This window comes from Pimephales promelas, chromosome 2, assembly GCF_988280905.1.
Source record: "Pimephales promelas chromosome 2, fPimPro1.hap1.1, whole genome shotgun sequence".
NCBI classification, from domain to species: domain Eukaryota; kingdom Metazoa; phylum Chordata; class Actinopteri; order Cypriniformes; family Leuciscidae; genus Pimephales; species Pimephales promelas.
In genome coordinates, this window is record NC_142770.1 from 19,199,698 (window position 1) to 19,213,540 (window position 13,843).

The 13,843-nt window shown below is 35.6% G+C and overlaps 1 protein-coding gene across 1 annotated transcript; it reads left to right on the plus strand.

Annotated features, from left to right (window-relative positions):
- Positions 1-327: 327 nt before the first annotated feature.
- On the plus strand, positions 328-6,561 carry LOC148995845 (5-hydroxytryptamine receptor 3C). The gene is made up of 8 exons (XM_089132225.1): positions 328-492; positions 593-637; positions 1,248-1,354; positions 2,700-2,869; positions 4,258-4,430; positions 4,590-4,800; positions 5,786-5,975; positions 6,237-6,561. The coding sequence occupies exons 1-8, from the start codon at positions 328-330 to the stop codon at positions 6,559-6,561; spliced, it is 1,386 nt and encodes a 461-aa protein (XP_088988351.1).
- Positions 6,562-13,843: the final 7,282 nt, after the last annotated feature.

A 13,843-nucleotide genomic window follows, 5' to 3' on the forward strand; every position in this document is an offset into this window, starting at 1 on the left:
TGAGATAACTGCAGCTGTCGACGGGATCTTGAAGGTTGTGATAAACATCGGCGCATATCCTGTGACGTAGGCGCTAGCGACGACTTATAATGACGTTTAACGGAGGCGTAGTGGTGTCCCATTTCTTAGGGGAATATTTTCACCCCTACGCATTGCCACTCTGTTTCAAGGGTCAAGGGGAAGGCGAAGGGGTAGGGCTAGGGGAAAGGGAAGGGGTAAGGGGTAGAATTGGGATTAGCCCTTAGTGTGCATATAGCTTGTTTCCTTCATGCTTATCTTGGTAATGTTTTCTCTCTTTGGGGCCGAATCCTTCGGGCAGCAGCACTCATGAGATCTGCAGACACCTTAAACTGCTCTCAGCCAACCGCAGAGTCTCTCCTACAGTCACTCAGAGAGAGCGTCTTCAACAAAACCCAAATGCGGCCAGTTTTTAATCCAAAAACACCTACAGAGATCAGTTTGGGTTTCATTTTGTATGCCATTTTAGATGTGGTAAGTAAATATCCAATTATGCCAATCACAGTATTTAGTCACATTACATTAATAATCTGCAAATAGCCTAAATATAAATTGTGGACGTTTTTCCTTTTAGGATGAAAAAGCTCAAATCTTGGATGCGTTTATCTGGCTGTGGTTTGTAAGAGCTCTAAGGATCTATTTTGAGCTGCCAACTTGCACTTTACTCTTGGACTTAAATTCCTATAGCCTGGGAAAACCCAGACAACTTCTGGCAAATTTAGATTTGCTCTGAAAGTAAGAGCTCATTCAAACCGATTTCCAGTCAGCAGAAATCGCGGCACCAATCAGAAACTTTGGGGCGGGCTTTACTCGATGACGACAGCACTGGGATTTTGAAGCAGATTTTGTAGCCTACATTACAAAGATGGACGCCGCCGTCGAACATCACTCGCTCGAATCAGCTATTGCGTCTGTTTAAGCGATTAGAATGTTTCCTTTTTGTTAAAAACCGAGCAAAGAACAATACTCGGAGATGTTTCTCCACTGGCCGCCACTCTGCAAACGTCATCTCCTTCATCGCTCTGATTGGTTTAATGTCTACCCGTGACATCCGCTGGTGACGACCATACAACTGAGAATGGTCTGGTTTTAACCAGGCTAAACATTCCTAAAATTTTAAATATAATACCTTTATACTTTGTAAAAGTGTTTATTTTAAATGGAATATATAAATATATAAATGGTTTATATATAAATGGAAAATTAATAAAGATATTTGTATTTTGAAGGACTGGAAAATTGAAGGTTTGAGCTGGGATCCTAATGAATGTGGAACGGACAGAATCACACTGCCAAGACAAAAACTCTGGAGGCCTGATATTGTCATCAATGAAGTGTGAGTTCCAAACTACAACATTAAAGAGGGCCTATTATGTGTTTTTTTTTTTACATTACACAACTTTCTTTAGTATGTAATGTTGCTGTTTGAGCATGAAAAGGGTCTGCAAAGTGACAAAGCACAGGGTGTAGAGGCACCTCATAGATGGGGCTCTAGCGTCTAAAATAGAGTTAGTTACTCTCACAGAGAGCTGTAAAGACTCCTTCTCGAGTGGCCAAACGTGAAGGCTCCACAGGTCGGGCTTGGGATTAAAACGATGAGACGGGAGATGGTAGAGATTTTAACCCGATGGTTCACAAAAGTGGAAGAGGTGAAATTCAAGGTACAAGGCACATACCTTTTCACCAGACACCACTGTCAAATGCAAAAGATTGGCTTAAGGAGGAGACAGAGAGCTTAGAGCAAAGACAACACACAAAACGCACAAGGTGAAAGAAAATTTTAAAGCAACACAGACTAGGGTGCGCACTTGTTCAGGAAGTAAAGTATCCTCCGCATGGGTTTTAGCTGATTATGATGTATTTAGTTAAATAAAACACATGTAAGGATACGAGCGAGAGTGAGTCTGCAGTGTATTTGTGCATAGCACGTGGAATCAGGGCAACAAATTTGGAAATCCACTGTCTCCTCAAAAGAGTCCATTTCAAAGCACCAGAAGGCCACCTTATGCGACAAACACACAAACTTGTGTTGTTCACTCAACTGCGCATAATAGCACCGAATTAATAAAAAACAGAATATATTAATTAATCCATTGCTAAAAAAATACAAAACAAAAAAGAGTCTTCAAGCAGTAAGGATGATTTTGTTGTCCTCTCTGTTCTTAAAAAGAGAAGAAAAGAGGAAATAGTGGGTCCATCTAATCCTGAGATTGTGTAGAGAGGCACCTCCACCTCCTTATCAAAGAAGTTTACTTCATGATGTCAGTGGCTCAGTTTGACGAGTCTTTGTATTCCGAATTTTTTTGTCATAATATGAGGAGGTTTGCAAGGTACCAGCTGAAGTGCAGCAAGGACTTTGCAGCTTTGATTACGGACTGCAGTTCCCAAAACCATGACTTCACGCGTCCTTCATACTAAATTATCTTCATACTAAAGGAGAAAATTCTGGCATAATGGCATTTGACGCCAACTTACATTGGCAGTTTCAATATAAGTTGGCGTCAAATGCCCCTAGTATCCCTAGTATGTGCAAAACAACACATTTTTTAAATCAACACAATGACAAGTCAACTAATCTACTATATTACTAATCAACTATATTAGTAACATCTTGTAAATATCTGTAATAATAAATAAAACTGTTGTGGCTATCTGTGTCATGCTGCCCTTTTTAATTACAGCACAAGTGATAACCAAGCCCCCGACACCTATTATGTTTATCTTTACAACAACGGCAAAGCAGAAGATCGGCTGCCAGTCCATGTGATAAGCTCCTGCAACCTAAACATCTACACCTTTCCTTTTGATATTCAAACCTGCACCTACACATTTGGCTCATACAAACACACAAGTAAGTAATAACTTAGGCCATCAATTAAAATATTTAATCATGATCAATAACAAGCTATCATTCAGTTTCAATTCAAGGAAAGAAAATCACATACGCAACTCAGGGTTCTCAAGTCTCACGCATTGGCCGTGAGACACACGCATTTCGACCGGTTCACACGCTCACACGCCACACTGTGTATTTCTCACGCTGAAGAGGCAATGCCAACCAAGTTGTCCTGGCTGAAAGCTTTCTAACGTTGTATACGAGGCGCAGGCAAACAAAGTGAACTTTCCTGCCGCCAGCGCGTATCTCCGCCAGATTGCGTTTGTTACTAGGCAACATATATGCGCGCTGCGTGCACCACTGATCTATACATGACATGTCATTCAGTAGCACGAACACACGGAAATGGACGGAACATCCTCGGCCACCGTACGTTCGTTACTAGGTAACCAACAACATCGCGCGAACACGTGTTGTGATGGAGAAGAAGGTAAGTTGGAAGAAGCTCGTCTAACATTTTTGGGCTAGAACATTTAATATGCAGCCCATCGTACATTATTATTGATGCAGTCAAAAACTCTACAACTACTTTGCAACCAGGCTCAGTTTGGCTATCTTATGTTATCTGAAACTAAGAGAAATGTTAGTGGATATGGAAAGGAATGAAGATTTACTGATTTTATTTTAAATTATATTATACTGTAATATTAATAGTCTTAGTTACATTAAGGATGTATTACAGCAGATTGCTCTGGGTAATATTTAATCATTGTCATAAATGTTGCATTTTTATTTTTCAAAGATGTCAGGAAAAAAGCAGAAAGATATTTTGTCATTTTGGGCACCAAAGGGTAAGCCCCCTAAAAAGGTTGCCAGATTAGAGGAGGAGACAGTGGAAGAGGTGGTGCACTCTAATCTGTCCATTTGTTCTCAATGTCCCACCACACAATAAATCATTCGTCTAGATAGAAGACGCATTCAAAAATCAAAATGCAATTTTTAAAGATTTGTTTGAAACTGTTTGGAGCAATTTGTTATATTTTTGGTTAGCTATATTTGTAATACTGCATTAAAGAGTATTTGATGTGATGAATTGCTCTGTCATTTATCAGATTTACTAATTGTTATAATTTTAATTTGTTCTGGTTAATTATGAACAATGGGTAAAATTGGGGGCGGGGATGGGTGGGGCGGGGCTTCATTATGGCTCCTCCCCTAACCGCGTGTGATCTCACTCCAAGCTTTTGCTCAAACTTGAGAATCCTGCGCAACTTGTGTGGATGACAGTCAGTAGAATATTAAACGCTATAAAAAGTGCTTTTCGCATCTCGCTCACAAAAGAAATAATTTTTAAAAATGTTACATCCACAGTGGCTGAAGCTAATTTATCTCTCCCTCTACAGATAGAGATGTTCAATTAGTATTTTCAGAACCAGTGGAGGCCACGTTTCAGATATCTCAACAGTACATGGAGACTAAAGGGGAGTGGCAACTGGTTAACATGACCGGACGAAAATCTGCCAACTCATACTATAACACGGAAGGGGTTGAAGGCTGGGATGAACTGATTTACAATGTTTGTGTCACCATCAATTCCTAAATATTGTAGTTGATAAATATTGTTATAGCAAGAAAATTACTGAATAATTAACTAAGATTAAGTGATGTTAGTTGAAACATGAATTGTTCCCTTGATATTGTTTTGTTTATTGTTCTAATGGTTGTCTCGTATTAGATTGTCCTAAAGCGCAGACCAACTCTATACGTGGTGAACCTCCTGATCCCCAGCTACTGCCTGGTTACAGTGGATCTGTTCAGCTTCCTCCTGCCTCCTCAAAGTGTGGACCGTTCTGCCTTCAAAATGACTCTTATTCTGGGCTACACAGTCTTCCTTCTCCTCATGAACGATCTGCTTCCTGTTACAGGAGACACCATCCCTCTTATAAGTCTGTTATCAGCCTGTACATACAGTAGGATCCAAAAGTCTTGAGTCCACTTGTCAAATGTTTCTGTATTGCATTTAATTCTAATAACAAATTCTATTTCTTTTATAATGTTCTTTTCTTTTATTTAGTTTTTCGACATCTTAAAACTTTAATTACATAAAAATTTGAATCTCAGACTTTTGGACCCCACTGCACTTGTAAAATTTTTTAATTTTTTACATAAAATATATAAAAGCAAAAAAGGCACATCATACACTATAAATCAGTTGTTCTCAAACTATTCAGGCACCTTTAATTAAAACAGAACATCTATCTGCAGCCATGTTCCATTTTTCTTTTCCATTATTATTAATATTTATTTATTAACCCTTCTGTTGAGGTTGCCTTTTTATGAGAAACCAAAATGTAGGTTATGTGTAAAAATAATTTGATTTTTTTAAAATTGTTAGATCTTATTTAAATCTTATGTTCCTATTTACATGTGATTTATGTTTTAGAAGGTGGATATTATTGAAGCTTTAGCTGATTTAACATTACAACTTTTTAATGTGTTTATTCTAGTAAGTTTATTTAAACAAGTTTATTTAAAACATACCGTAGAAAATTACAATAAAGCAAATCAGTGCTTCAGTGAGCCTCGGTCTACATACCAGTTACAGTGAATCATAATTTGTGGTATTTATTTATTATGTTTTCTATATCAGGGGTTTTCTAAGACCACGAATAGAAGTAACATTTTCATGGTGGTCATCTGAAGCTCATCATGTATCATAAGATTAGTAAAAGTCAAGTATCCACCTGGTGCTTTTCAGTCTATTAAAATGGTCTTCAGGTTTTCAAACTGAAGATGAGACTTAATATTGTAAATTTCTAGCATCATGTTGCTTACCTTCTGTACTACAGTTTAATACCCACTGATATGTACATCAATAACTTTCATTTGAAGATTGGGAACTTATGTTATTATCTCCCTCTCTCCCTGCAGATGTGTTTTTCTCCATGTGTTTAGCACTGATGGTAGCCAGTCTATTGGAGACAATTGTCGTTACTAATATTCTTTGTGGCTCGAGTGACCATCCTCCTCTACCAAACTGGATTAAAGTGTTGTTCCTGCATTACCTGGCAAGAATGGTTTGTTTGGGCCAGAAAATCTCTGACCAAAATTCTGCCCCCCAAAGTGAGTCTCATACTGACTGAACAACCAGTCAAACATTTTCTGCAAAAAAAACAAGCAAATAATATTAATCCAGTTGGACAACTGGCAGTATATAATGTGTGCATCTACATGAAAATAAATAAATTAAATACTGAATATATCAAATACATTATAGACATAAGCTTTAAAAAAAATGCAGCATGTCTATTTACAACATATCAATGATAAATCTTGTGTTTACTTATCTATAGATCACATTAATAATCAAACTATTTCTGCCAACAGAAAACACCATTTACACAAGTTCCTGCTCACCCGAGAAAGAAAGAAACCAAACTATATCCCATGAAAAGGGCATTAAAACACCATTAAATCTTGATGGGCAAGAACTGAAGGAACTAAAGATGCAACATGAAGATTTACTCGCCATTCGCCAGCATGTTGATAAGCATTTCTCCGGTGGTCAGAACTCAAAGGACTGGATAGACTTGGGGGAGGTCATTGATCGATTTCTGTTTGCTTTGTATGTTGTTTTTCTCACTGTTAGCTTCTTCACCATACTAATATTCTGGTTGTACTGGTACAGTTTAGACAAAAAAGCATAAAGTCCCAGCTAAAACTGTACATGTTTAAATGCTGATTATAAGATTCACTGGTAGATCTCTTTAAAGACTGCTCAACTGCATACATGAACATCTCATAAAATGTCTTTTATTATATAGTAGCTTAGCTTTTATTTTTTACTACGTATAGCATTTGGTAGTTTGCCCTCACACTGGAATTATAACATTCTGTCCAGCCTTTGACCTAAAATGAATTTGCAAAGTCTGGCCAAAGTCAATAGAAGTATGCTACAAATAAAGTCAGGAAAGGAGTCATAAGTCAGAAAACTTGTTCAATGATCAGAGGTAGTATGATAAACATTCTGTCCTCTACTTTGTTTCAGCATTTAGTCCTGTAATAAGAATTAGAGTATCTTAATCTAATTGTAAATTATGAGAAGAATCTTTTAATGTTTTATATGGCAAAAAAAAATAATAATAATAATAATTTTGCATCAATAAAGCAGTGCTGTGTAAACACATAATGCATATCATGGTGGTTGCTTAAGTAGAAAGCTAGATCACCACATAGTCACTAGAGGTCTCCCACGCTTGAATTCTTGTTCTGGCCTGTTTCTATTCTCTCATTAAAGTTCCATTGCAAGTGTATTGCTATTTCCTATTACCACAGTGATAGTCCTCTGAACACTGATGGCCTCTCACAGTCCTTTTCCACCAAAATAATGAACTGAATTTCTCTCAGAAGCTTCCGAACAATGATGTAATCAGATATGTTTTTACTATCCTGCACACCAGTAACACAGTCTTTATGTTGTGGTTTTGAGAACATTTAAAATCCAGAGTAATTTAATTAAATGAAAAACAAAACATCATTCAATTGTTTTTCAGACAGAAGCAACGGTACAAAATGTGTTATTTATATATAAATATATGCAGTATTTACGTGCAAATAATTCTTAAATATATACATCCATACATATGTATTTATATACACAAAAGAATTATACACAGCACACACATATTGTGTGTATTAAACTTATGCTGCTGGCTAACGTAATGAATAATAAAATGGTCATAACATATTTTGATCATTTCTTTTCATTCAATTCATTCACTTTTACTTTCCTCAGCTTTGCTTACCACAAACTACAGAAAATCACATTTTACATTGCATTTATGGGTGATTTCTTAGACTATAAATAGTTTTTAAATAGTACTGAAACTTTGCATGGTCCAATGATTGATTATTTTTTTAAATGGTGTCAGGAATCTTTTTTATCATTAAATGTTTTAAAGACAAAGGACATGTGCATTGATTTTAGACGTGTTCAGCCTTCCCCTGACATCACAGCGATTGATGGTCAGACAGTCGAATTGGTACAGTCTTATAAATATTTAGGCACTTTTCTCGACAATAAATTGCCATTTAAGAAAAATACAGACTCAATCTACAAGAAAAGCCAGCAGCGTCTTTTTTGTCTTAGAAAATTATCTAAATTCAAGGTTGACTCTACTTTGATGACTTTGTTTTATCGTTCTTTTATTGAGTCTAATATTACGTTCTCCTTTGTTTGTTGGTTTCAATCCTTGAGGGTAAAGGAGAGGAACTTACTGAACAAGGTTGTAGTATTAGCAGTAAAATTATTGGGTGTCCACAAGAAACCTTAATGGATCTTTACAAAAAACAACTGTTTAAGAAAGCAAACTCAAACATCTTGACTGACTGTTCTCATCCTACATCAACCGTTTCAGTTTTTACCATCAGGTTCATTGCTCAGACTCCCATTTGTCAAAACAACCAGATTTAAAAACTCCTTTGTTCCGTCTGCTGTCTCTCTTCTAAATGCAAGGAGGGTAAGGTAGCTTACACATCTTGGAATTGATTAGAATGTGCGTTATGTTATTTTATTATACTATGTGTTTTTTATTTATTATACTATGTGTATTTATGTCTGCAAGTTTGTGCTCCTATGCTGTGAAATCAATTGCCCCACTGAGGGGACAAATAAAGGTATTGAACAATTCTTAGACTAAAGGCAATTTATGTTCTTTGGTCATATTAAAAAAAAAAAACATAATTTTGGACAAATTCCTCTTTCCTTGTAAAACTATCAATAAAACCACCTCAAAAACTTTTTACTACCTGTCTATTGTGATTTTTTTTATACTTTTCAACCTCCTTATAGGTATCAAAATCACTGTTTTCTCCACTTCGCACACAGACGTTTTAACTTCAACAATGAAAAATCTTAGGCTACTTATCTGAGTAACTATTCATGTACATGAATTTAGCACTAAAATAATTAACATACATTATAGTAATTAATTGGAGACCACTATCAAAATTACGGTTTAGCCTAATACAATTTAGCTGTTGCACAGTATTACTCATTTCCACCACGACACGTGGCAAAGATTGTTTGTTTCTATATGGAAATGTGCAGTGACATTTGTTCAATGTAAAAAATGTTAGCAATTGTTCTTGTAAATTAAGTTTGTCCTCACCTTAAAACTAAACAAATTATTAAACTTATGAGACTGTGTTACGTGACTTTTGTCTGTGTTGTTCACTCGAATGTGTTGTTCAATATACACTTTTCCAATATGCGGTCTTACATATAAAAGCATGCCCAAACAATATGAAAAACTTAAACTGAACAAGGATAGTCACAAAAAAACAATAGTATTACCTTTGACAAAGCCACAAAACAACTTCACCTCAGTTCCTCTTCCCACAGAATGAGAGAGAAAGCGCGCGTTCAGACCAGAAGTTTCTTAAAGAGGCAGTGCTCTGTACAGTAACATGACATCAACTGAACACTGATTGAATTTTATACTCCATGGTTATACTAAAGAAACGTTAGTCACAAAAACAGATAAAACAGACGCCCCTCGTTGTGTTTGCTTCTTTTTAAAATTATATTAAATAAACATAAACTATGTATAAAATTACATCTAAACGTGTATACGTTTCGTTTAAAAGACGGGAGGACAGTAAATTTTGAAGACTCTGCCATAATCCCGTTTTCCTCGGTTTTACTCCGCTTTAATCTCCACAACCGGAAATGGACGAGCGTCAAATGCGGAACTTATGCGTGCATAGCCCATTACGGGTAGACTTTCCGTTTGGCGGGTAAATCTCAAAAGGCTATCCGCCCCACTGGCGTGAATGTTCATTACAAAATAGTAATGAAATAAAATGTTTATTACAATTGCATTTTATCTGCAAAATATCTGGCTATGGACATGACGCGCAGTTGTTGTGTTTGCGGGATGACATATGGGCGCAACTGATCGGTTATACAAGAAGCGTCCTGTTATTCCAACCCGATCTCACGGGAATTCGTACGAATTTTACGAGGTGGCTAATTCGTAACAATTCATACGACCTCAGTCGTACAAATTAGTACGATTTTTGCTAAATCGTACATATTTTACGAATTGGCCAATTCGTATGAATTCGTACGAATGACCTACCCCTGACCCCGCCCCTAAACATAACCGTCACGTGGGTTTAGACAAATCGTATGAATTCGCACGAGTGAGGTCGTACGAATTAGTACGAATTAGCCACTTTTTAATCACTCGTACGAATTCGTACGAATTGGTCGTGAGATAGGGTAGGTTATTCCAGAGTCATTTTAGTCATTGTTTTAATGGCGAAAAACTGATGTTTCTGGATTTCACTCGATAAAAAATAACACTGCATCTTTTTCCCGATGCAAATCAACGTGTCGGCATTCATCTGCCTGTAATAGTAAAGTCAACATGAAATACATTTGCAACCAATTTCACTTTTTGTACAATTTGTTTTCTTCTTTACCATATGGCGATAATTAAGGGAATCGTTGCCACTTCAGAATGAGTAGCCCACATAAATAAATAAATAAATAAATAAATAAATAAATAATGGCATCACAATGCAAGTTTAACTCTAAGAGTGGAACGTTTTACAATGTCTCTTAATTTGATGTGAAGATGCTTCACATTCAAAGTTTGAAACTTCCATTATGCAATATCTCACAATGTGACTTTTTTGGTAATGTACATCACAATTACCCTTGTTTTTCTTTTTAGGTGGAAACAGGCTTCTTTACATTAAGACCAGTAATGTTTATATTAGAAAATCAATGAGGTCATGAAATTTTAATTTCATGTTGACTTCAAACCCAAAAGCATGACTTGACGTACACTTAGCCTGAATTGTACTTCCCCTCACTTTCCTCCTAAAATCAAACTATCCCTTACGAAAAAGACGTTTATTCAAGTGTGCCATTAGTATACTTCTTTTAAACTAAAAATAAGAAAGTATACTTTCAGTTTATTTTTCCTGTACTTCTCAGAAGTATACTATATGTACTTCTCAGAAATATACTTCAAATTACACTTAAGTGTACTTGACTTATACTGAGAGAAAAGCAAGTATATTTGTCCTGATCTTGTACTCAATCTTTTGATCCAGAAATACTTAAAAGTATAATTAAGTATTCAAAGTATACTTGTATAAGTATTGCAGTAAAAAAGTAAACTACTAGAGTACCCATAAATTCACTTGCAGTACACATGAGATACATAATTATGAACTAGTTGTGCACTTACTGTTACACTTATAGTACACTTAAACATATACTTTTATGTACTAAAAGTGGGCCAATTTAGTCCCAAGCGATATTAAAATAATACACTTACAAGTTTACTACTAGTATGACATTAGTATACTTACTACATAATGTATAGTTAAAAAAATACATGAACATTACTTAAGTATACTACATAAAATGAACTTGAAATATACTTCTTTTTCGTAAGGGATATCATGAGCTCCATTAGAACCAAATGCAATTTGGGGCCTGTTGCGTCACAAAGTGTTTCGAGTCAAAATGTGTTGAAGTGGAGAATGTAAAATTGCTTGTATGCCTCATGAATTGTGTCAGAGTGCATTGCCCTCCTCACATCAACTCACCGCAGCGCTCATCGCACTCGGGAAAAGCTTGCGGCCAACAGGGATGCTTTGTGAAATCCCAGCCCTGGAGCATATAAAAGCATTCAGAGACTCGAAGCAAGTGTGAGGCCACAGGGAAATAAGCAAACACTTTTTTTTCTGAAAGGATGCAGGTGGCTAGCGGGCCGCAACGTGGGCTTTTAAATTCGTTTCTTAATGCTCACAACTGAGGGTCTGTGACACAGGCCGGCTGGCAATATGTCCCATGTGTATGGGTGTATTTCCGTAAATGGGTCAATGACGTGACGCTTGCTTTTTCTGTCCGACTGAACTTTTTACCAATTAATAAACATTAAAATTAATAAAATTATAACATGTATGTCTACCACCTCCCTTATACATATGCCCACTCTTATTTCTTTAAAAACAATGGGTTTATTGGCATTTTCTGCCACCTGAAGTGTGAAAACATCATGTGGGGCGACCGTCCGGCCTTGACTTCTGTTTGGATAACTGGTTTTAAATCAAACTAAAATAATTTAAATATAATCCTTACCCTATTTGGCATAATTTTAAACTTGTTTTCCATTGATTGACAAAGTTATGAAACATTTGTACACACATTTCAATCATAATAAACAAACAAATCTTGTCCGAAGATGTTCATTATCTGAAATATCATCTGGGGCGACCATCAAGAAAATACAAATAAGGGACTTATATTCTGATAATCATCTCAAAGAGGATGTTGCATCAGCCAGCCTCATGGTGAGGGTCCCACAGAGACAACTAGCAGGTGAGTTGTCACTCTCATTTTTACAAACAAATCCTCTTTAAAACTGCTGCAGTGTATACGTCACATTTTGATATCATGTGGGGCGACCAACCTAAAACTGTAAATTATAAGTTTTATACGCAAATCTTTATTTTTAAATTTATAAATTGTAAATTTGTCAGTGATATGTGGTGAGAAGAAGCTAACTTGGGCTCTATAGCTAAGCATTAGCCTGTTATACTTGATTAAACTTAAAAATATCATCTGGGGCGACCGAGCATCATGTGGGGCGACTGCCACTGATTGCTTAAATAATAGAAAACACATATCATGTATTTGTAGTTTCTGTATGCAAATGTTTACATTCATTATATGCATTTAGTTGTTTTAAATAACTTTTTACATTTCACCACATATTTTTTCTAAATTTCAATAATTTCCCTTCAGAGGACTAAGCTTACTTCTTTTTGATTATTATGTTTTTTATCAAAGAAATGTGTGATATTAAGCATTCATTCTACTTTTTCCAATTCTTTTTCTAACTCTGTGTATGTTTAAATATACTTTTTTTTTCTAGATGGCCCCACTAACAAGCAAAGAAAAGACTGCTCGCTACAGGCAGCGGAAAATGCTGTTCAATGTGTCTGCAGAATGCTGCTATGTTCAACTGTTAAATGAAAATAGTAATGAAAATGCAAACATTGTATGTTTAAGTGATTAATGAAATGAAAATAAAAAAGGAAAATGCTGTTCAATGTTATGTCCAAGCGTTTAATGCATTAGTATTGAAAATTTTAATATGATGCTTTTGTGTCAAATGAAATAGTGAGGAAACTGTTAATGTTATGAAATGTGTCAAATGAAATGGATATGCTGATTCTTCATAAAATTTCATTAAATATGCTGATTCTTCATAAAATTCCATTAAATGTGTTTTAACTATCAAAATCATTGAATAGTCTTAATTGCCTGCTGTTTTTCATCATGTGGGGCGACCATTTGTCATGTGGGGTAACCAACTATATTCAATTCTGCAGTAAATTCAAAAAATAATGTCTGTCCGTTTTGGTTGAAATATAATTCATTGGTATAACATCAATAAGTGGATACTATATCTACACATTTTAAATCAGTTTTATGGATTATATGAGTAAAAAAAATATGTAATTGCTTTATGAGGGTGACACTGCCATTATAGATAAAAATGTATTTAACATAATTTGCAATAAATGAAAGGACACATGAGTATATCTTTTTTAAACAGTTCAATTAATTACTGATACTTCTTAAAATATAACTTATGCAAAGGAAATCTAATAATTATAAGATAAATTACGGTCGCCCCAAATGACCTTTTTAAGGTCATTGCCCTATTCATTTGAGTTTAAAAGCACTAAAATATCTTTGTTTGAAGTTTTCACACACATGCATGTGTAGACTACACTCCACATGTTTAGAAAATAGACAAATATATTATTATTTCAAGTATTTTAAAAATGGGCCTCTCAAAGGCCTTATACGTCATTGACCCAAATACTTTCTAAACAGTCTATGAAGGGCAAAAAGTCAAGCGCTGAACAGAACAGATCTGTGAAGTCTACTGAAAC

Excerpts from the sequence above, each read along its gene's own strand:
- LOC148995845 (XM_089132225.1), top strand. The coding sequence starts at position 328 with ATGAGATCTGCAGACACCTTAAACTGCTCTCAGCCAACCGCAGAGTCT. Across the intron at positions 493-592 it reads TGTATGCCATTTTAGATGTG|GATGAAAAAGCTCAAATCTT; the intron begins GTAAGTAAATAT and ends TTTTCCTTTTAG. Across the intron at positions 4,431-4,589 it reads GGGATGAACTGATTTACAAT|ATTGTCCTAAAGCGCAGACC; the intron begins GTTTGTGTCACC and ends GTCTCGTATTAG.